We start from the raw sequence: 22,153 nt of genomic DNA, 5'->3' as shown, positions 1-22,153 counted from the left end.
TTTTTAAAGGATTCTAAATTATCTGCAGCACTGTGTTCACATTTGTATCCATCTGCTAGTGGTGAATTCAGTAACTTAACAAATTGAGTGAACTTTTGAGGTACTGAAACTGAGACATTTCCTGTCCTTAGCAGGTGGCCACTGGCGTCAGAAACATGCCATTAAAATGCTTCTACTGCAGGACATTCCCTAGAGAGCCTAGCTCAAAACCACACTATTGAGTAGGCTACAGTTGGATCCCCATAAGTGATGAATGCATTTAGCCACTGCTAATTAAGCGACAGCATATTGCACAAAGAAAACACCAGTCAGTGATCATTCCTTCTAAATCAGTAACTGCGAATTGAAAATGATACCATACCGAATGGCATTGTGAAACAAGGGAGGTCATCCTCTGTTCAACATCCTTCAGCCTCTAACTGGATGACTAGCTAATAACACAAATACTGTTGCGGCCTGTCGGGCTAGCTAGCTCTTTAAACATCACTGGCTGGCTATGTCATGTGAAATGGGCCTTGAATTACAGCTGTATCCCGAATGACAGGGGCCACTAGACGTTATGGGCCAAACCTGAGAGTTCAGCCCTAAATCACTCAGAAACAAGCTATGTCCATGACGACATTGGAGGTGTGTGTGTGTGTGTGTATATATATATATATATATATATGCCATTGATCTAGCTGATTAGCCATTTATAATTTCTTCCACCACTCTGATAAGATCACTATGAAAACAGTCACTGACTAACGTTAGTTAGCATTTTGCAAGGATGTTGTTGGCAAGTAAGTTAATTGACAGGCAATAGATTTCGCATTCGTTTACAAGTTTTTAAAAATAAATTATATATCATATCACAGTTGACCAAACAGGTCCATGATTCTGTAGCCACATCTTCATCTTTGCTAGCTACTTAAAATACATCCAACACGGATGTATCTGTCAACTTGGCTAGAGAGCTAGCTACTGTAGTTCGCTAACGTAACGTTGGGTTGGTTGGCTGTGTGATCTGCTTGCATTCATCATCAAGGAAATTAAGATCGTATTCCAAAATCAGAAATGTCACATCATTACACTTCGAAATATCAAGACAATAAAATGTGGTAAAAACAGCTAGGTTGCTAAATTGGAAGCTAGCTAGCTAACAACAACCGTATTAAGTCTGATATCGGCAGTGCGATCCGTCACTTGAAGGCCTAGTTTCCAAGCGCAGTTTTCCAGGCCTTTGCCTAGCCAGCAACTGTAACCGTTGATACAAATTCATTAGGGTAGTTGTAGAAGGTAGCTGGATATCTGGCAAGATTTAGACACATACTACGAATTAATCGTTTTGAAACATTTGCATTTCAGCAGACAATGCCCTAACGTTTGCTAGTTAAGGAGCAGGCCGCGCAACCACGTCAATAGTCAGATGTTTTATTGTGCTTCTCGCTAACCTTTATAACTCCTCTAGTCAACATGGACAAGTTAGCTAGTTAGGCGTATCTACAGTTGTCACGGCGCGACATTTCTGGATTTAACCCCCATCAAAACAACTCAGACATCTGGTTCAGGGGTGGGAAACCGCCTGTCATTACGTTAACTAGCTAAAGAGCTCGACAGCTAATTGAAACGTCAACTAGTTAGCTGATATCGACCCGGCTTTCAATAACGTTAATGTTCACGAGCTAGCTAACGGTTAGCTAACCGTTAGTTTAGCTAGCCAACTCCACATTGACTTGTTTCCCCCTGTCAGTGGGTGAGTCAGACAGTAACTTGGTAAACTTAAACGTACAGTAGCTAACTACGTTAAATACGTTAGCTACCTTATCTATTCTGGCAGAACTAATAACAATACTTAGACAGCCAGCTAGCTAACATTCTCCAATCCAAGTTAAAATGATTTAATGATTAACGACGCGAATCATCGTATTTCAGTCCAAGACATTTCTAACTAAATGAATAACGTTAGAGCTAGCTAACGTTACCAAGTCAGCTGCCATTACCCGCATTCACCAGCTGATGTTAACAGTGCAAGCTAACGTTAGTTGCTATAACCACTTACCAGGAATTTGATAGGACTTCTCCTCTATTAACGAGCTACTCCAGCCTTGACGAGTGTGTCGTTGTTTATTACATAAATGTGCCCTATATATCTTGCTATTTCATTTGAAGCTCTGTCAGTTAGAATAATCTGGTTCCTTGGTTGTTGTTTTTTTTTTTTTGTCAGCTCTTGGGTGTTTTTCCTGCGTCACCAGCGCGCTAACAGCCCCACCAAGTCTATCTTAGAGCCTAGCGGATCTCTTGTCAGTTCGGTCCTAGCCAGTCAGTCACAACTTGCCGCTAGTGAACTGCTTCAATATGGCGGAAGCGCAGTCCTGAACAACGTGAAAACAGATGTCAAACGGTTTTCCCGAACTCTAAATGTCAACATTAGTTAACGAGCCAACTAGCTATTCTGTGGAGAACAACTTCGCAAATGGAACCTGTGCTGAATGGTCACAAAAAAATCAATACAATGTAGAATAGGTGGTTGACTCCAACCCCGATATTGGTTTCCCTTATCCAGGATTTTCTTCAACTCCCATACTCATTGCTTGCTGAATCAAAATGAGTTTTTGTAGGACTACATATCGCCTCCTGCTGTCATGGATCTGTTGAGTCTGTCAGTCAGACATTCTATAACAAACATTTATCAGTGTGCAATGGATACATATGGTCTATTATAAATGGTGTATTATTGGGCACCTAAGACAGTGTATATTTCAGTTGGCCAAGGAGCAAAACCAAAGTTCTGTTCAAATACCAATAGGAGTGCACATCCCTTCCTCCAAAAAATGAGACCCCTTCTAGGGGTAGGTGGGTCCCCTTTGCCCTTCCCTAGAGAGGTAGCCCTTCCCAACACTTCTCTGTAGAACTGTGAGGAGGGTGCTGGTCTGCCAACTGATAGACATATGAGGAGGGTCAGGTTACTAATCTTAGTCTCTCTGGGAACATAGAAAAATATTAAACAGAATACTCAAAGGCTTAAAGTCCAGTGTCATTTGGTTAAGAACAGAGACCCGCACAGTACCAGGGGAGTGGATATGAATGAACTATGAACTACTGTTGGGAGACTGCAGAGAGACAGAGACACAGCGATAGATAGAGAGAGAGAGATATTATTGTATATTATCTACCTCACTTGCTTTGGCAATGTTAACACATGTTTCCCATGCCAATAAAGTCCCTTGAATTGAATAGAGAGAGAGAGAGAGAGAAAGGACTCTCTCAACTGCTGACTCACTGGACAGCCATAGTCCAGCGGCTAAAGTGGGATTAACCCCTGCACACACATTTCCCCTCTAGACTACATATATATGTGTGTGTGTGTGTTCGTGCAAGTGTGTACGTGTTTTTGTATGTGTGTGTGTGGGTGTGTGTGTGTGTGTGTGTGTTTGTGTGTTTCTAGCACTTTCCCTTTATCTCACCTTTTGTGCATTGACCCTCATGCCCTTCATCTGTCCTGTCAGTGGTTTGAAATGACAGCAAGGGCAAAGCTGTTCTTGAAATCTACAAGGAGGTGAAGCACTCTGGTAAAGTCATAATCTGACCATATACTGTTGTCTCTGTTCTCCCCAGAGCTGTCACAATTCCAGACAAGGCATCCATGTAACGCAATAATAGTTTGACAAAAAAAAGACGATTGTCACTTGTTTGGTTCACAGTAAGATTCTGTGTTAATGTTTTGATTCCCATGTTATTTTGCAGGCATGCCATATTGACATAAAGCTACGTATCATTGTGCAAAAGGGAAAAGGAAAGGAATGGAAAAGTAATTCCTATGACCTGCCTCTGGGAATTGAGGAGTCAGCAGGTATTCCAATCAGAATTCCACCCTAATACCTTTACCATTGACTCTGGCGCTGCCAACATAATCTATGGCTTGAATTGTTTTTCTTAACCAGCCATTCAGGTCCATGGGGAGTTGAAATGTATCAAATCGTATACTGAAGTTTAATTACATTTATTTGACAGGGACAATGCACATCAATCCTCAAATATATAATATGTACACCAGTATCTATTTGTTTTGTCCTTTATTATGTTTTGTCTGTATGTTCTCCTCAGGGACAAATAAGGTCTATCAGTCCAGTGGTGGAAAAAGTACCCAATTGTCATACTTGAGTAAAAGTAGTGGTACCTTAATTGAAAATTACTTAACTAAAAGTGAGTCACCCAGTAAAATTCTACTTGAGTAAAGGTATTTGCTTTTAAATATACTTAAGTATCAAAAGTAAATGTAATTGCAAAAATGTACTTAAGTATCAAAAGTAAAAGCACAAGTATAAATAATTCCAAATTGCTTATATTAACCAAACGGCACATTTAAAAAAAATGGATTTAAACACAATTTGCTAAGCATTCAACATGTAATATGTACTTTTCAGTGTCAGGTCAAATGTATGGAGTAAAAAGTACATTATTTTCTTTAGGAAATCTGTGAAGTAAAAGTAAAAGTTGTCAAAATTATAAATCGTAAAGTAATGAACAGATACCCCCCAAAAACGACTTAAGTAGTACTTTAAAGTATTTTTACTTAAGTACTTTACGCCACTGTATCTGTCATATGATCTGTCTAACTAACTAAAATGTCATGCACCATTTCCAGTACGAAATGACAGGAGGACATATTATAAAAGCCGAATAGACATTATAAATGTGGTGGACGTTTCAAACTACGAGGAAAATATTTTAGGTACTTAAAATACCACTGATTGGGTTACATTTATTATCGCTCACAGAACCACTGGCGCTGATCAGGGGCCAGTTTGATTGTTTATTGCCTGAACTAATTGACAAAAACCTAGTGAATGAACACTGATCCTGGGACAGCAGAGTAAACACTAGCGACTCCTTTCGTTTGGTTATGTTAATGATTGTTTCTCCAGTCCATGAAATCCGTCTACGGGTATTCCCTTCCACCTTACCGTGATCACTTCCCGTCAGACAGTAAAGATGGCGGTTGAACAGCATTGAATATGTTCTGTAATAAGCCATTAAAACGCGGGTATTTGCCAATGTTTCAATGGGGCGAAGACGCCGAGCCCCTACTTAATAATTACGTCGCGCGAAATGATATAGAATATGTGTAACATTTATTCCAGTTTGAAGTAATTGCGAGTCGATAGTTTACATTTTTTTCGGTCTCCATCGGTGGAGCTTTCCTTGTTATTTTAAAATGGCTCCAGTGCAGATTGGATCAGATGGGCAACTGGTCCCTATCGGGGGTCCCACTTCGGCCACCCAACCACCTTCTTCCGGACCCCAGGCGACGCAAGGGGTCCGGCTGAGCCTGCTGATTGAGTTTCTCCTGCAGAGGACCTACCATGAAATCACCCTGTTGGGTGAACTGTAAGTAACTAATGACGAGACTCCGTCAAGTGGGCTGTTGATGTTGACTCTTGTTATAACTGATCCAGGTGGCTCAAAAATAGTGGTTATGATGTGTTTTGTTTCATGGCAAAGCGATTGGAAAGTAGATAGTTGTGCAAGTAGCCTACTTGGAATCTTTTCTTTCAACCATTTCTTTCAGCCTTATTCAGTCCATATTAATTGAGATTTCTTTATTTTCTGTGTTCATATGGTGTGGTAAAATGATGTTGTCTGAAAGTTACCCATAATGTTTCTGTCCTTCTTGCAGTCTACCCAGAAAAACAGACATGGAAAGGTAAGTGTGTCTCTTGGTTAACTCGGTGTGCTCACTGATGAAATTGACTTGTCAAAATGGGAATGTTGTGTTGTATGTGACAGGCACCTTTTTGCCTCTTTGACCATTGGTGCCGATGAGTATGAAAACTTTTCTACTGTATTGTTTCTGACAGAAAAATCGAGATTGTTCAGTTTTCTAGTCGGACCAGGCAGCTGTTTGTTCGTCTCCTTGCCCTGGTGAAATGGGCCAGCAACGCTGGGAAGGTGGAAAAGTGTGCGGTATGTAAGCAAGACTACAGTACTCTACTACACCAATCATATTCTCACAGTGGGCATACACAACCAGATACTAGATTGAGTTATGCACATACAAGTCCAACCGTCTCACAATTTTTCCCACTGATATCAATGCATTGTTTATGTGATAGCTTGAGTTAGGCCTACTTCCACATTCTTAAAATTAGAACTACTTAGTAGTCATTAACAGTCGTAAGCTAACCTGACCTCTAACCCCTAACCTCCGGTTTCCACGGAAACAGATGATCTCCAGCTTCCTGGACCAGCAGGCCTTCTTGTTTGTGGACACGGCTGACAGGCTGGCATCGCTGGCGAGGGACGCCCTGGTGCACGCACGCCTGCCCAGCTTTGCCATCCCGTTTGCCATTGATGTGCTCACCACCGGCTCATACCCGCGCCTGCCCACCTGCATACGAGTAAGACACCCCTAACTGGTCTGTGTTGTCCATCTTTCTGTTATTTATTCTTATTGTATTGGTGTCTTTTGGCCTCTTGACTAGGCCTCTTTATTATAAATGAGAGCTGGTTCTCTGTTGACTTGCCTGGTTAAGTAGTGCTCACTGGTCAAATAGAATGAGGCGTCTGATACCTCTGTGTTTATTAGCTACTGTAGCTGAAGTAGCCATGGTGACTGCCTGGTTTAGCCAGCAATTTTGTCCTTCATGTACTCTGTACTCTTCGTTTGTGTGCATGATGTACATATGTGCACAAACACATAAACCCTTAGTGGGTTACCACCACCATCTAGACGGGAGTGTGGAATAGGAACGGAGAAATCTGAAACCCTATTTGAGCCAGTGCATTGACAGCTGTGTGTGTGTGTGTGTGTGTGTGTGTGTGTGTGTGTGTGTGTGTGTAGGATAAAATCATTCCTCCAGATCCCATCACTAAAGTGGAGAAACAGACAACCCTGAACCAGCTCAATCAGATCCTGCGACATCGTCTTGTCACAACAGACCTACCACCTCAGCTAGCCAACCTCACCGTGGGTAAGAAACACACACGCACAACCACACACACAGGGTTCCATTGAAATCTTTGGATGGGCCACTAAGGCATCCCGAAAAAACACTTAAGTCCAAACAGTGTAAAAAAATATATATATTTTGTGGACACTCCTTCAAATTAGTGGATCCGGCCATTTCAGTTACACCCATTGTTGACAGGTGTATAAAATCGAGCACACAGCCATGCAATCTTCATAGACAAACATTGGCAGTAGAATGGCCCGTACTGAAGAGCTCAGTGACTTTCAATGTGGCACCGTCATAGGATGCCACCTTTCCAACAAGTCAGTTTGTTAAAAATTGTTGTCATGCTAGAGCTGTCCCTGTCAACTGTAAGTGCTGTTATTGTGAATTGGAAGCATCTAGGAGCAACAACGGCTCAGCCGCGAAGTGGTAGGCCACACAAGCTCACAGAACGGAACCGCCGAGTGCTGAAGCGCGTATTGCATGTAAATTGTCCTTGGTTGCAACACTCACTACCGGGATCCAAACTGCTTCTGGAAGCAACGTCAGCACAAGAACTGTTCATCGGGAGCTTCATGAAATGGGTTTCCATGTCCAATCAGCCGCACACAAGCCTAAAATCACAATGCCAAACATCGATGTAAAGCTCACCTCCATTAGACTCTGGAGGGGTGGAAACGCGTTCTCTGGTGTTCGGCGAATGGGAAGAGGACGCTGCCTTACACCTTTGGGATGAATTGGAACGCAGTCTGCGAGCCAGGCCTATTCGCCCAACATCAGTGCCCAACCTCACTGATGCTGTTGTGACTGAAGTCCCCGCAGTAATGTTGTATTGATTTAGCTATTATGTTTGCTCGAAAGATCACAGCATTAGCCATGGCAAAATGCAGAGAATAAGAAATTAGCATTAAAACTGCAAAATATTCTCTCAGTTCCATGGGAGACGATGTGGAATTTTAGTAAATTAGCTTTAAAAAATAAAACAATTTCACTCCGGTCCATGGAGAAATGTGTTGAATTGCAGAGAATTTGCTTTAATATTCCAAAAGTTTTCTACACCATTAAATCCAACAGAGCCCCCGAGGGGTGGACCACACCCCTTTTTCTCTCTCAAATCAAATCAAATTTTATTTGTCACATACACATGGTTAGCAGATGTTAATGCGAGTGTAGCGAAATGCTTGTGCTTCTAGTTCCGACAATGCAGTAATAACGAACAAGTAATCTAACTAACAATTCCAAAAAACTACTGTCTTATACACAGTGTTCCAGGAAGTAAAAAAACTACTCCCACACAAAGCTGGCCAACCCCTCCATGGGCAAATATCACACAGCAAGACAGTTTCTGGCTATTGAAAAGGTGGCAACCATTATGTATTGTGTGTTGTAGTTAACGGGCGTGTGAAGTTCCGCGTGGAGGGGGAGTTTGAGGCCACTTTGACAGTGATGGGGGATGACCCAGATATTCCCTGGAGACTCTTGAAGCTGGAGATACTGGTGGAGGACAAGGAGACTGGAGGTAAGATACACAACACCTGAAAGACCACACACCTAACACACCAATCTAGGATTAGAGCTAATCTAGGTTTTGTAAATCTAGGTTTATAATTAATCAGAGATGTGTTCCACCACTTTATGTTTTAAATCTGAATCAGTAAATCTAACGGTTTTAAACTATTATTAGTGACATTTTACACCGAAATATGAGGTATTTCGTGAGTTGAAACGAAGTAGCTAGCCTACCTGACAAATGATGCCACAAAGTTGCTGTTGCTTGATAAAATAATAACAATGTAACGTTAGAACTACTGCAACTCCATTGTGAAAGGTTATCATGGGTTGGCTAATTTTTAAATAAAATCCGTTATTTGCCAGTACTAGACAGAAAACGAATTTGTTAGCTAACGTTAGCTAGCTAGTTTATAAACCAAGCTAGCTAGCATCCAATATTATTTAGCCATTTATTATCTGTCAGCTCGCCACCTTATCATGGCATGTCAACGAAGTTCAAATTTCTCCGCTTGTCGGCGCTGATGGAGGAATTTAGTACCGTACTGGAGGATTAAAAAGACAGACAACACAACTGTCAACCGTACTGGAGGATAAAAAGACAGACAACTGTCAAAAAGAAGTTAGACACCTGGGCCATTTTATGCGATAAATGTAATGGCTCGACGCGGGTTAAAGAGAAGAGGGACACAAATCGGATGAAAGCGTGCTGGAGTTTTTCTGAAAGCAAGAGCTAAAAAGGATTCAGCAGAGGAGGGGCGGGGGCTATTTCAGACCTGAGCTGGAGGGGGGGCCTCCGTCCAAGGGAATTGATCCTATCACCCAGAAAATATGTGAGATGATTCCCCAGCAGTTTGCCCCTCTCCATAACCGCTATGATGACGACGGACAACTTGACCCACAATATTTAGTAAGCATAAATAACTGGTAAATATCTGCCTATAATGCAAGTTAAAACTAGCGTTAACACTACTTCACTACAATGTCAACGTAATCAGGCCCGTTACAGCATGTTGCATAAAATCATCATTCGTACCAAGGCTGGGCATATCATAAACTCCAATTTAATTGTTGTACAAAATGGGCATGTAAATAGCCTACTAATAATTATCATAAAACTCAACAGGATTAAACCTGTCTCTAATTATTCTCAGAGGAACTCTCCACAGAAGATATGCTGCCCATTTTATTAGTTAAACCACCTCAAGTGGCAGTTTAGAATTGCTCTCCAATCTAAATTATTTGTTAACAGGCTTAAAATTAATTTGCGTTTAAAGTGAAAATTTAAATTAAATTAAGTCCTTCCTCTAATCTAACTAGGATTCAATTAAATCTAGGTTTAACATTTGATGCAGCAAGATTAATAGACACATCTTGATTTAGCCCAGTTTAAGAGTTAATCCATATTGGGGCAACCCATCCCCACTGTACAACTCTCACCAACTTGATCTACTGTAGATTATAATTATTCTGGTCCTGATGCGCAGGAGGAATCATGAATGAAAAATGCAGCCAGCACTTGCAAATAAACTATTTCATTAGATTGCTTTCTCTTTTTCACCATCCTCCATTTTGAATATTTTCCCCTCCATCCTCCCCCCGCCTCCTCCTTCCAGATTGCAGAGCTCTTGTCCACAGTATGCAGGTGAACTTCATCCATGAGCTGGTGCAGTCGCGTCTGTTTGCAGACGAGAAACCACTGCAGGACATGTACAGCTGCCTGCGTATCCTTTCTGTGTGTGTGAGCGCGCGCGCTGTTTCTGTGCAGACAGTGGGCTCAGGGCCAAGTCTGGCTTGAGCTGCTGCAGTGTACGTACTGTATTGACTGGCAGTGACCATGCATACAGCAGGCCCAGACACCAACAGCATTCCAATGGTTGAGGCCTTGGGGTCAGGGACATGCTGCAGCCAACAGCCACACAATGTCTTTCAGTTCATCAGGTTCCATGAACCAAGCAGAAATATTTACATTTCATATGCTATTTAGTGTGAATTGAGAATGTAATCCCACACACACACACACACACACACACATTCAAGATTGAGAGAAAAAAAGGGGTGTAGTGTGTTATGGGCCTACATCTGTTGCCAAGTGGGAAATGTGGACCCGGGACATTTTTCAAGATGGTCGTAGTTATGGCAGAAATGCATCTGGCAACCCCCAGCTGCTGCTAATTACCCTTCTATGTTTTCACTGCACTGTCTATCAAGATAATGTGGTTATCATCAAATCAAATGTATTTATATAGCCCTTCTAACATCAGCTGATATCTCAAAGTGCTGTACAGAAACCCAGCCTAAAACCCCAAACAGCAAGCAATGCAGGTGTAGAAGCACGGTGGCTAGGAAAAACAACCTAGAAATGCCAAAACCTAAGAAGAAACCTAGAGAGGAGCCAGGCTATGAGGGGTGGCCAGTCCTCTTCTGGCTGTGCCGGGTGGAGATTATAACAGAACATGGCCAAGATGTCCAAATGTTCATAAATGACCAGCATGGTCAAATAATAATAAGGCAGAACAGTTGAAACTGGAGCAGCAGCACAGTCAGGTGGAAGTTGAAACTGGTCAAATAATAATAATCACAGTAGTTGTCGAGGGTGCAACAAGTCAGCACCTTAGGAGTAAATGTCAGTTGGCTTATCATAGCCGATCATTAAGAGTATCTCTACCGCTCCTGCTGTCTCTAGAGAGTTGAAAAGAGCAGGTCTGGGACAGGTAGCACATCCGGTGAACAGGTCAGGGTTCCATAGCTGCAGGCAGAACAGTTGAAACTGGAGCAGCTGCACAGCCAGGTGGACTGGGGACAGCAAGGAGTCATCATGCCAGGTAGTCCTGGGGCATGGTCCTAGGGCTCAGGTCCTCCGAGAGAGAGAGAGAAAGAGAATTAGAGAGAGCATACTTAAATTCACACAGGACACCGGATAAGACAGGAGAAGTACTCCAGATATAACAGACTGACCCTAGCCCCCCGACACATAAACTACTGCAGCATAAATACTGGAGGCTGAGACAGGAGGGGTCAGGAGACACTGTGGCCCCATCTGATGATACCCCCGGACAGGGCCAAACAGGCAGGATATAACCCCACCCACTTTGCCAAAGCACAGCCCCCACCCCACTAGAGGGATATCTTCAACCACCAACTTACCATCCTGAGACAAGGCCGAGTATAGCCCACAAAGATCTCCGCCACCGCACAACCCAAGGGGGGCGCCAACCCAGACAGGAAGATCACGTCAGTGACTCAACCCACTCAAGTGATGCACCCCTCTTAGGGACGGCATGGAAGAGCACCAGTAAGCCAGTGACTCAGCCCCTGTAATAGGGTTAGAGCTAGAGAATCCCAGTGGAAAGAAGGGAACCGGCCAGGCAGAGACAGCAAGGGCGGTTCGTTGCTCCAGTGCCTTTCCGTTCACTTTCACACTCCTGGGCCAGACTACACTCAATCATATTATGACCCACTGAAGAGATGAGTCTTCAGTAAAGACTTAAAGGTTGAGACCGAGTGTGCGTCTCTCACATGGGTAGGCATCCCATTCCATAAAAATGGAGCTCTATAGGAGAAAGCTCTGCCTCCAGCTGTTTGCTTAGACATTCTAGGGACAATTAGGAGGCCTGCGTCTTGTGACCGTAGCATACGTGTAGGTATGTACGGCAGGACCAAATCGGAAAGATGGGTAGGAGCAAGCCCATGTAATGCTTTGTAGGTTAGCAGTAAAACCTTGAAATCAGCCCTTGCCTTAACAGGAAGCCAGTGTAGGGAGGCTAGCACTGGAGTAATATGATCACAATTTTTGGTTCTAGTTAGGATTCTAGCAGCCGTATTTAGTTTATTTAGTGCTTTATCCGGGTAGCCGGAAAGTAGAGCATTGCAGTAGTCTAACCTAGAAGTAACAAAAGCATGGATTCATTTTTCTGCATCATTTTTGGACAGAAAGTTTCTGATTTTTGCAATGTTACGTAGATGGAAAAAAGCTGTCCTTGAAACAGTCTTGATATGTTCGTCAAAAGAGATCAGGGTCCAGAGTAACGCTGAGGTCCTTCAGTTTTATTTGAGACGACTGTACAACCATCAAGATTAATTGTCAGATTCAACAGAAGATCTCTTTGTTTCTTGGGACCTAGAACAAGCATCTCTGTTTTGTCCGAGTTTAAAAGTAGAAAGTTTGCAGCCATCCACTTCCTTATGTCTGAAACACAGGCTTCTAGCGAGGGCAATTTTGGGGCTTCACCATGTTTCATTGAAATGTACAGCTGTGTGTCATCCGCATAGCAGTGAAAGTTAACATTATGTTTTCGAATGACATCCCCAAGAGGTAAAATATATAGTGAAAACAATAGTGGTCCTAAAACGGAACCTTGAGGAACACCGAAATTTACAGTTGATTTGACAGAGGACAAACCATTCACAGAGACAAACTGATATATTTTCGACAGATAAGGGACCAATTTGGGTTTCCAATCTCTCCAAAATAATGTGGTGGTCGATGGTATCAAAAGCAGCACTAAGGTCTAGGAGCACGAGGACAGATGCAGAGCCTCCGTCTGACGCCATTAAAAGGTAATTTACCTTTAAGTGCTATGATGGGGTCTAAAACCACGAATACATTGTTTGTCTTCAGGAAGGCAGTGAGTTGCAGCGCAACAGCTTTTTCCCAAAAAATTGAGAGGATTGGAAGATTCGATATAGGCCGATAGTGTTTTATATTTTCTGGGTCAAGGTTTGTCTTTTTCAAGAGAAGCTTTATTACTGCCACTTTTAGTGAGTTTGGTACACATCCGGTGGATAGAGAGCTGTTTTATTATGTTCAACATAGAAGGGCCAAGCACAAGTTATAACAACATTAAATATCATAACGCTGTCACACAAGCACAAATATAATGCTACATTTATTTGTAATACCGTCATGCCCAATAGACGGCCAATTATTAAATAGGCTGAAAGATTTCTATGAGTCTGTTGTTTTTATTAACTTAACACAACTCTGTAGCTAGTACGTTTTTCCCATTGATTTAGTTTTCATTAGTTTTACTCAGTAGCAAGTATAACTGCCAGCCGCGGCCTACTTTAATAGCTGAAACCTGTCAGCGTCCAGACACCACACACAGACCCCCACAATCAGTTAGCATGGGTGTGTCTGCATTTCTGTATGTATTGTTAATGTGTGTATGCCATCCTCCTGGCCCAGCCCTTCCTTGACTTTCCCCCCCTGTCCAGATTCTTTCTGCCTGTCTCTCCAGCTGGAGGTCCTCCACTCCCAGACCCTCATGCTGTACCGAGAGCGCTGGGGAGACCTGGTGCAGGTGGAACACTACATGCCTGCCAAGTGCCTCACACTGGCTGTCTGGAAGTAAGACACACTTGGTTGATTTGCTTAGTTGAATGAATACTTCATCACAGGGAAATTGGTCCGTCATCATTTGACCCATCCCTCTCGTCCTCTCTCTTGGTTCTTCGCTCTCTCCCCCTCTCCAGCCAACAGGTCTTGGGCAGGAAGACTGGCACTGCGTCGGTCCACAAAGTCACCATCAAGATTGATGAATCAGACGGCTCCAAGCCTCTGCAGATCTCTCATGATCCTCCGCTCCCTGCCTGTGACTCCAGACTGATGGAGAGAGCCATGAAGGTGAGCTAACGCCTCGTTCCTCACAGCTACAGTCCTCTACTATTATTTTGTTGTGATGAGGACCTCATCACAGTCTCTGTTCCTGCCCCCTCCTGTAGATTGATCACTTGTCAGTGGAGAAGCTTTTGATTGACAGCGTGCACGCTCGCTCTCATCAGAAGCTGCAGGAGCTGAAAGCCATCCTGAAGAGCAGCAACCCCAGCGACAGCTGTGAGTCTCTCTGTCCTCTCTGATTTATCAATATACTAACTGATCCAACAACACTGACCTAGAATGCAATGAACAGTGTTGTGGACAGAAACAACCATGTTGTCAGTGTGCAATGTTATTGTTGTCTCTCCTTGCCTGTGTTTTAGCGTTCATAGAGACCGCTCTGCCCACTCTGGTAATTCCCATCTTGGAGCCCTGTGGACGCTCCGAGTGCCTGCACATCTTCGTAGACCTGCACTCAGGGATGTTCCACCCCATGCTGTATGGGATCGGTAAGCAGAGAGTAGCACACTCACCACATCGGTAAGCAGGGAGACACACACATAAATATACACTGTACTGACTTCCACTGTGTCTGTCTCCAGATCAATCCATGCTGGATGACATCGAGAAGACCATCAACGATGACATGAAGCGCATCATATCCTGGCTACAGCAGCTCAAGTAAGTCCACTTCCTTGTCTCTCTCACTCTGTGTCAACTCCCTGTCATGTGGATTATCACTCTTCCTCAGAAAGCCATATGTAAAGTGATTTACCCTAGTACTTTAGTAGTCTATACTTTGTAGTATACCCATATGAATACGAGAAGAGGTACTGCCCTGTTTTTTTAAACATAATTCATTTTTTATTTTTTTCCATCTCTTATGGGACATAGTCTCCGTAATACAGGGGCGGTCTTATGTTAGCCCTTGTCCTAGTGTGGCGCACTGGTAGCATATTGGGAGCCTCAGGGCCTCCTGGCACCTCGGGGCCTCACTGGGACGTTGGGCACCTCAGGGACGTTGGGCACCTCTGGGAGCCCGAGGCCTCTCCTGGCACCTCAGGGACATTTGGCACCTCTGGGAGCCCGAGGCCTCTCCTGGCACCTCAGGGACGTTGGGCACCTCTGGGAGCCCGAGGCCTCTCCTTCCTTTTTCACATCTTCCTTAAATTGTGGAGGGACGTTCGGCAGAGATAACTGTCCTGGTGGGGTCTTCCCCGTCTCCTCATTATGTGTCCTGCCCACACCATCCAGAGGATATTCACAGTCTTCCCATGTGGCCCTCCTGTGCCCTATGCTGTCCTGAACTGGGCGTATGTCCCTACGGTTCCTTCCATATTATCGTCCCTTTATTTCCACTTCATATGACCTTGCGCTGATGTGCCCTATGCATGTGCCAAGACTCCATGTGGCATCCCTGGTGTGAGGTGACAGGAGCACTCTTGACAGCTTGGCCTTTGTTTTATTACAGGCAGATTTTTTTTGCATGCTGGTCATAGTGATGTTTTGACTTGTCCTGACAAGCACGCTTGTGTGCCTGAACATCCCTAATGACCTTTGGTGCGAGGAGCTTTGGAGCTGTTAGCAACAGAGAGTGGGTGAGTCTAGACGATAAGCGCTGTACAGGACTGCTGCCGAAGCCCTCTGTGGCAGTATTTCTCCACGCCAAAATGGCTTGCCACACATCTGTGCCTTCCTGCATAGCCTTTGTGATAAGGGTCTTTGCTATTTTCACTGACTCCACCTTAACATTATTCTGACTGATAGGGTGTGGTCACACTCCCAGGCTTTTGCAAAAAAAGCAAAGTCTTGACTCGTGAACTGGGGCACCTTTATTCGTAACTACACCACTGTCAGGTATGCCATATCTGCTAAACTGCTGCTTACAACAGTCGATGATGCAAGCCGCTGTTGTGTCAATCACTTTTTCCACCTCCCAAAAATCTGAATAGTAGTCCACTTTTAATCAGAAAAAGAAGGTTCTTGACTTTGAACAGATTAGAGGTCGACCGATTAATCGGAATGGCCGATTAATTGGGGCCGTTTTCATAACAATCAGAAATCGGTATTTTTGGGTGCCGATTTGCCGAATTTATTTTATTTTTAATTTTTTACACCTTTTATTTAATCTTTATTTAACTTGGCAAGTCAACCTTACAGTTAACTAGTCCAACGCAATAACGACCTGCCTCTCTCGTTGCACTCCACAAGGAGACTGCCTGTTACGCAAATGCAGTAAGCCAAAGTAAGTTGCTAGCTAGCATTAAACTTATCTTATAAAAACAATAAATCATAATCACTATTTAACTACACATGGTTGATGATATTACTAGATATTATCTTGCGTGTCCTGCGTTGCATATTATCTGACTGAGCATACAAGTACCTAAGTATCTGAATGAGCGGTGGTAGGCAGAAGCAGGCGCGTGAACATTCACTCAAACAGCACTTTAGTGCGTTTTGCCAGCAGCTCTTCGTTGTGCGTCAATCTGTTCATGACTTCAAGCCTATCAACTCCCGAGATGAAGCTGGTGTAACCGAAGTGAAATGGCTGGCTATTTAGCGGAGCTACTCGCTCTGAGCCTTGGGGTGGTTGTTTCCCTTGCTCTGCATGGGTAATGCTGCTTCGATGTGGTGGTTGTTGTCGTTGTGTTGCTGGTTCGAGCCCAGGGAGGAGCGAGGAGAGGGACGGAAGCTATACTGTTACACTGGCAATACTAAAGTGACTATAAGAACATCAATAGTCAACGGTTAATTAAATACAAATGGTATAGAGGGAAATAGACCTATAATTCCTATAATTACTACAACCTAAACTTCTTACCTTAATATTGAAGTCTCATGTTAAAAGGAACCACCAGCTTTCATATGTTCTCATGTTCTGAGCAAGGAACTGAAACGTCAGCTTTCTTACATGGCACATATTTTACATGGAACATATTGCACTTTTACTTTCTTCTCCAACACTTAGTTTTTGCATTATTTAAACCAAATTGAACATGTTTCATTATTTATTTGAGGCTAAATTGATTTTATTGATGTATTATATTAAGTTAAAATAAGTGTTCATTCAGTATTGTTGTAATTGTCATTATTACAAATACATTTAAAAAAAAATAGGAAAAATTAAATGTCCGATTTAATCGGTATCGGCTTTTTTGGCCCTCCAATAATCGGTATCGGCGTTGAAAAATCATAATCGGTCGACCTCTAGAACAGATCCATTCCCACTTTTCACCAGGGACGTGCTGGTATATCATGTGGCTTCAGCTTTTCCTTTTGCCATATTTCCAGGAAAATGTGCTTCTATGCAGGCTAAGAACATCTTAAAGATGCACTATGAAGAAATCGCTCCACAATTTCCTGCTTGCAAAAAATGTCAATAGTTCACTTTAATTTTTTTTATTTCACCTTTATTTAACCAGGCTTGTTACCTGCTACCTGCTAGCTGGCCAAGATAATGCAAAGCAGTTCGACACATACAACAACACAGAGTTACACACAGAATATTTATTTATTTTATTTCACCTTTGTTTAACCAGGTAGGTTAAACAAATAAACAAACATACAGTCAATAATTCAGTAGAAAATGTATATATACAGTGTGTGCAAATGAAATTAAACACTGGAGTGATAGATGTGCAGAAAATGAATGTGCAAGTAGAGATACTGGGGTGCAAAGGAGCAAGATAAATACAGTATGGGGATGAGGTAGTTGGATGGGCTATTTACAGATGGTCTATGTACAGTGATCTGTGAGCTGCTCTATCAGCTGGTGCTTTTAAAGCTAGTAAGGGAGGTATAAGTCTCCAGCTTCAGGGATTTTTGTTTGTTCCAGTCGTTCGTTTCAGTCGTTGGTAGCATAGAACTGGAAGGAAAGGCGGCCAAAGAAGGAATTGGCTTTGGGGGTGACCAGTGAGATATACCTGCTGGAGCGTGTGCTACGGGTGGGTGCTGCTATGGTGACCAGTGAGCTGAGATAAGGCGGGGCTTTACCTAGCAAAGACTTGTAGATGACCTGGAGCCAGTGGGTTTGGCGACGAGTATGAAGTGAGGGCCAGCCAACGAGAGCGTACAGGTCGCAGTGGTGGGTAGTATATGGGGCTTTGGTGATGAAATGGATGGCACTGTGATAGACTGGATCCAATTTGTTGAGTAGAGTGTTGGAGGCTATTTTTAAAATGACATTGCCGAAGTCGAGGATCGGTAGGATGGTCAGTTTTACGAGGGTATGCATGAGTGAAGGATGCTTTGTTGCGAAGTAGGAAGCCTATTCTAGATTTAATTTTGGATTGGAGATGCTTAATGTGAGTCTGGAAGGAGAGTTTACAGTCTAACCAGACACCTAGGTATGTAGTTGTCAACATTTTATAAGTCAGAACCGTCCAGAGTAGTGATACTGGACGGACGGGCAGGTGTGGGCAGCGATCAGTTGAAGAGCATACATTAGTTTTACTTGCATTTAAGAGCAGTTGGAGGCCACTGAAGGAGAGCTGTATGGCATTGAAGCTTGTCTGGAGGTTAGTTAACACAGTGTCCATAGAAGGGCCAGAAGTATACAGAATGGTGTCGTCTTAATTTCAGTTTAAGTGACAAAACAAGCAAGTATAGTGTAGAGAATCATAGTACCATCTAAACCGCTGTGAATATATATTTTCCTTAACCAAAAATATTGTGTTTTCAGCTGATTTTGAAGCTGGTGTATAAAAGTAAAAGTTGCAAAAAGGAAACTTGAGAACGGGAAGCATAGAAATAGCGCACATAGCACGTATTTAGAGGTTCTTAGATTTGCTTTCAATGAGAATGACCGGTCTATAACACACATTTCTATGTGAATTCACCTGTAAGCACTGCCCTGTCATAGTGTGATATGCATAGAAATATAATTAATAGAACGGGTATTGCATTTAATTAAATGTTCTGGGATTCTAGTTCTATGATAATTTAATCTGTCCAGTAAATAGTCTGTTTGGACAATGTCACATTTCTGTTTACTAATGTTTCCCCCACCCCTCTCTTCTCCCCCATACCTAACTTTCCCTTCTCCCTCCCTCTACTCTACTCCCTCCCTCCAGGTTTTGGTTAGGAGAGCAGAGGTGTAGACAGTCTGTGAAACACCTCCCCACTATCTGCACAGACATACTACACCTCTCCAACTCTGCTTCCCACCCTGCCAGCAGCCTATCAAAACACAGGCTCTTCATCCGGCTTACCCGCCTACCACAGTATTACATTGTAAGCCCCTCACGCCTTATGCCTATTACTGGTCATCAAAAAACTATGTATTTGTAGCAAACACAAGGAAATGTACAATGATATAGATATACATAGAGATATATATATATATATATATATATATATGTATGTATATATATATATATATATATGTATATATATATATGTATATGTATGTGTGTGTGTGTGTGTATATCTATGTATGTATTAGTACATTAATCTTGCACAACTTTCCCACTATTTTATTTGTTTCTCCTTCCCCGCTCTCCCTGCTTTTTCACCTGTCCATCTTTCTCTCCCTCCCTAGGTGGTAGAGATGCTGGATATGCCTGGCTGTCCCACGGAGCTACATTACAAGTACTCCTTCCTGTCTGTGTCTCAGTTGGAAGGTGAGGAGGGACCTCCATGTGCCCAGCTCCTGCAGCAGTTCAAGCCGAACCTGGAACAGCTCGTCCTGGACAATTCCGCTGGCCAAGGGGCCCGCCCGGGAGCTAAGAGAAAAGTAAGAATGGATTGCAGAAATGCTTGTATTGGTGGCAATGATTTAAGATATAGCTAATTTGAAACCATGTCCTAAAAGGAGTAAACCGAGGAAAAATCCTTACAGTACCAGTCAAAATTTTGGACACACCTACTCATTCAAGTTTTTTTTATCAAAAAAAAAAAGTTTTTTCTACAGTTTTATACATTGCAGAATAAAAGTGAAGACTTCAAAACAATGAAATAACACATGGAATCATGTAGTAACCAAAAAGTGTTAAACAAATCAAAATATATTTTAGATTCTTCGAAGTCGCCACCCTTTGACTTGATGACAGCTTTGCAAACTCTTGGCATTCTCTCAACCAGCTTCATGAGGTAGTCACCTGGAATGCTTTTCCAACAGTCTTGAAGGAGTTCCCACATGCTGAGCACTTGTTGGCTGCTTTTCCTTCACTCTGTGGTCCAACTCATCCCAAACCATCTCAATTGGGTTGAGGTCAGGTGATCGTGGAGGCCAGGTCATCTGATGCAGCACTCATCACTCATCACTCTCTTCCTTGGTTAATTAACCCTTACACAGCCTGGAGGTGTGTTGGGTCATTGTCCTGTTGAAAAACAAATGATAGTCCCACTAGCGCAAACCAGATGGGATGGCGTATCGCTGCAGAATACTGTGGTAGCCATGCTGGTTAAGTGTGCCTTGAATTCTAAATATATCACAGACCGTGTCACCAGCAAAGCACCCCCACACCATCATACCTCTTCCTCCATGCTTCCCGGTGGGAACCACACATGCGGAGATCATCCGTTCACCTACTCTGCGTCTCACAAAGACATGGAGGTTGGAACCAAAAATCTCAAATTTGTACTCATCAGACCAAAGGACAGATTTCTACCGGTCTAATGTCTATTGCTTGTGTTTCTTGGCCCAAGCAAGTCTCTTCTTCTTATTGGTGTCCTTTAGTAGTGTTTTTTTTGCAGCACTTTGACCATGAAGGCCTGATTTACGCAGTCTCCTCTGAACAGTTGATGTTGAGAGGAGAAACTGCTGCTCCAGTTTCAACTTCCACCTGACTGTGCTGCTGCTCCAGTTTCAACTGTTCTGCCTTATTATTATTTGACCATGCTGGTCATTTATGAACATTTGAACATCTTGGCCATGTTCTGTTATAATCTCCACCCGGCACAGCCAGAAGAGGACTGGCCACCCCACATAGCCTGGTTCCTCTCTAGGTTTCTTCCTAGGTTTTGGCCTTTCTAGGGAGTTTTTCCTAGCCACCGTGCTTCTACACCTGCATTGCTTGCTGTTTGGGGTTTTAGGCTGGGTTTCTGTACAGCACTTTGAGATATCAGCTGATGTACGAAGGGCTATATAAATAATTTTGATTTAATTTTGATTTGATTTGAGATGTGTCTGTTACTGTTACTCTGTGAAGCATTTATTTGGGCTGCAATCTGAGGTGCAATCTGAATTGACGATTTCTGAGGCTGGTAACTCTAATAAACGTATCCTCTGCAGCAGAGGTAACTCTGGGTCTTCCTTTCCTGTGACGGTCCTCATGAGCCAGTTTCATCAGAGCACTTGATGGTTTTTGTGACTGCACTTGAAGAAACTTTCAAAGTTCTAGAATTGTTCCGAGTTGACTGACCTTCATGTCTTTACAGTAATGATGGACTGTCATTTCTCTTTGCTTATTTGAGCTGTTCTTAACATAATATGGACTTGGTCTTTTATGAAATAGGGCTACTTCTGTATACCACCACTACCTTGTCACAACACAACTGACTGGCTCAAATGAAAGAAATTCCACAAATTAACGTTTAACAAGGCACACCTGTTAATTGAAATGGATTCCAGGTGACTTCCTCATGAAGCTGGTTGAGAGAATGCCAAGAGTGTGCAAAGCTGTCATCATGGCCAAGAGTGGCTACTTTGAAGATTCTCAAATCTAAAATATATTTTAATTTATTTAACCCTTTTTTGGTTATTATTGTACATGATTCCATATGTGTTATTTCATAGTTTTGATGTCTTCACTATTATTCTACAATGTAGAAAATTGTTTTTTTTTAAATGTAAAGAAAAACCCTTGAATGAATAGATGTGTCAACTTTTGACTGGTACTGTACATATAAACCTTGATATTTTCAGAGAACATGTTATAAATGATCTCTGTGATCTCAGTGTTTTCATATCCTCTCTATCTTCTCTGTCCTCCAGTTATCAGGAGACCAGGGAGCTCTGGAGCCCAAGAAGCCCAAGCGCTCGGGGGAGATGTCTGCCTTCAACAAGGAGCTGGCTCACCTAGTGGCCATGTGTGACACCAACATGCCCTTCATAAGCCTCAGAGTGGAGGTATGGATGGAGGGAGTATACCCTTTTATTCTCTCT

The 22,153-nt window shown here is 42.8% G+C and overlaps 2 protein-coding genes across 2 annotated transcripts in view; one reads left to right on the top strand and one right to left on the bottom strand.

Annotated features, from left to right (window-relative positions):
* Positions 1-2,550, bottom strand: part of LOC112242622 (probable ubiquitin carboxyl-terminal hydrolase FAF-X) — a 76,965-nt gene extending 74,415 nt beyond the window's left edge. Inside the window, 1 exon segment of the mRNA XM_042319925.1 lies at positions 2,042-2,550. The gene's annotated coding sequence lies outside the window, so the exon portion shown is untranslated.
* Positions 2,551-4,939: 2,389 nt separating this feature from the next.
* LOC112242611 (mediator of RNA polymerase II transcription subunit 14-like) overlaps positions 4,940-22,153 on the top strand; it is a 50,966-nt gene continuing 33,752 nt past the window's right edge. The window contains exons 1-15 of the mRNA XM_042319924.1: positions 4,940-5,370; positions 5,660-5,686; positions 5,841-5,946; positions 6,207-6,380; positions 6,824-6,953; positions 8,326-8,454; positions 10,061-10,168; positions 13,662-13,794; positions 13,920-14,070; positions 14,169-14,280; positions 14,427-14,552; positions 14,646-14,724; positions 19,119-19,278; positions 19,586-19,780; positions 21,983-22,117. Of these exons, the coding sequence (XP_042175858.1) occupies positions 5,198-5,370; positions 5,660-5,686; positions 5,841-5,946; positions 6,207-6,380; positions 6,824-6,953; positions 8,326-8,454; positions 10,061-10,168; positions 13,662-13,794; positions 13,920-14,070; positions 14,169-14,280; positions 14,427-14,552; positions 14,646-14,724; positions 19,119-19,278; positions 19,586-19,780; positions 21,983-22,117 (1,938 nt within the window). The 5' untranslated portion in view covers positions 4,940-5,197. The remainder of the gene's footprint in view (positions 5,371-5,659; positions 5,687-5,840; positions 5,947-6,206; positions 6,381-6,823; positions 6,954-8,325; positions 8,455-10,060; positions 10,169-13,661; positions 13,795-13,919; positions 14,071-14,168; positions 14,281-14,426; positions 14,553-14,645; positions 14,725-19,118; positions 19,279-19,585; positions 19,781-21,982; positions 22,118-22,153) is intronic.

Source organism: Oncorhynchus tshawytscha, linkage group LG03 (assembly GCF_018296145.1).
Source record: "Oncorhynchus tshawytscha isolate Ot180627B linkage group LG03, Otsh_v2.0, whole genome shotgun sequence".
Taxonomy (NCBI): domain Eukaryota; kingdom Metazoa; phylum Chordata; class Actinopteri; order Salmoniformes; family Salmonidae; genus Oncorhynchus; species Oncorhynchus tshawytscha.
This window is presented reverse-complemented; position numbering and strand designations above follow the sequence as displayed.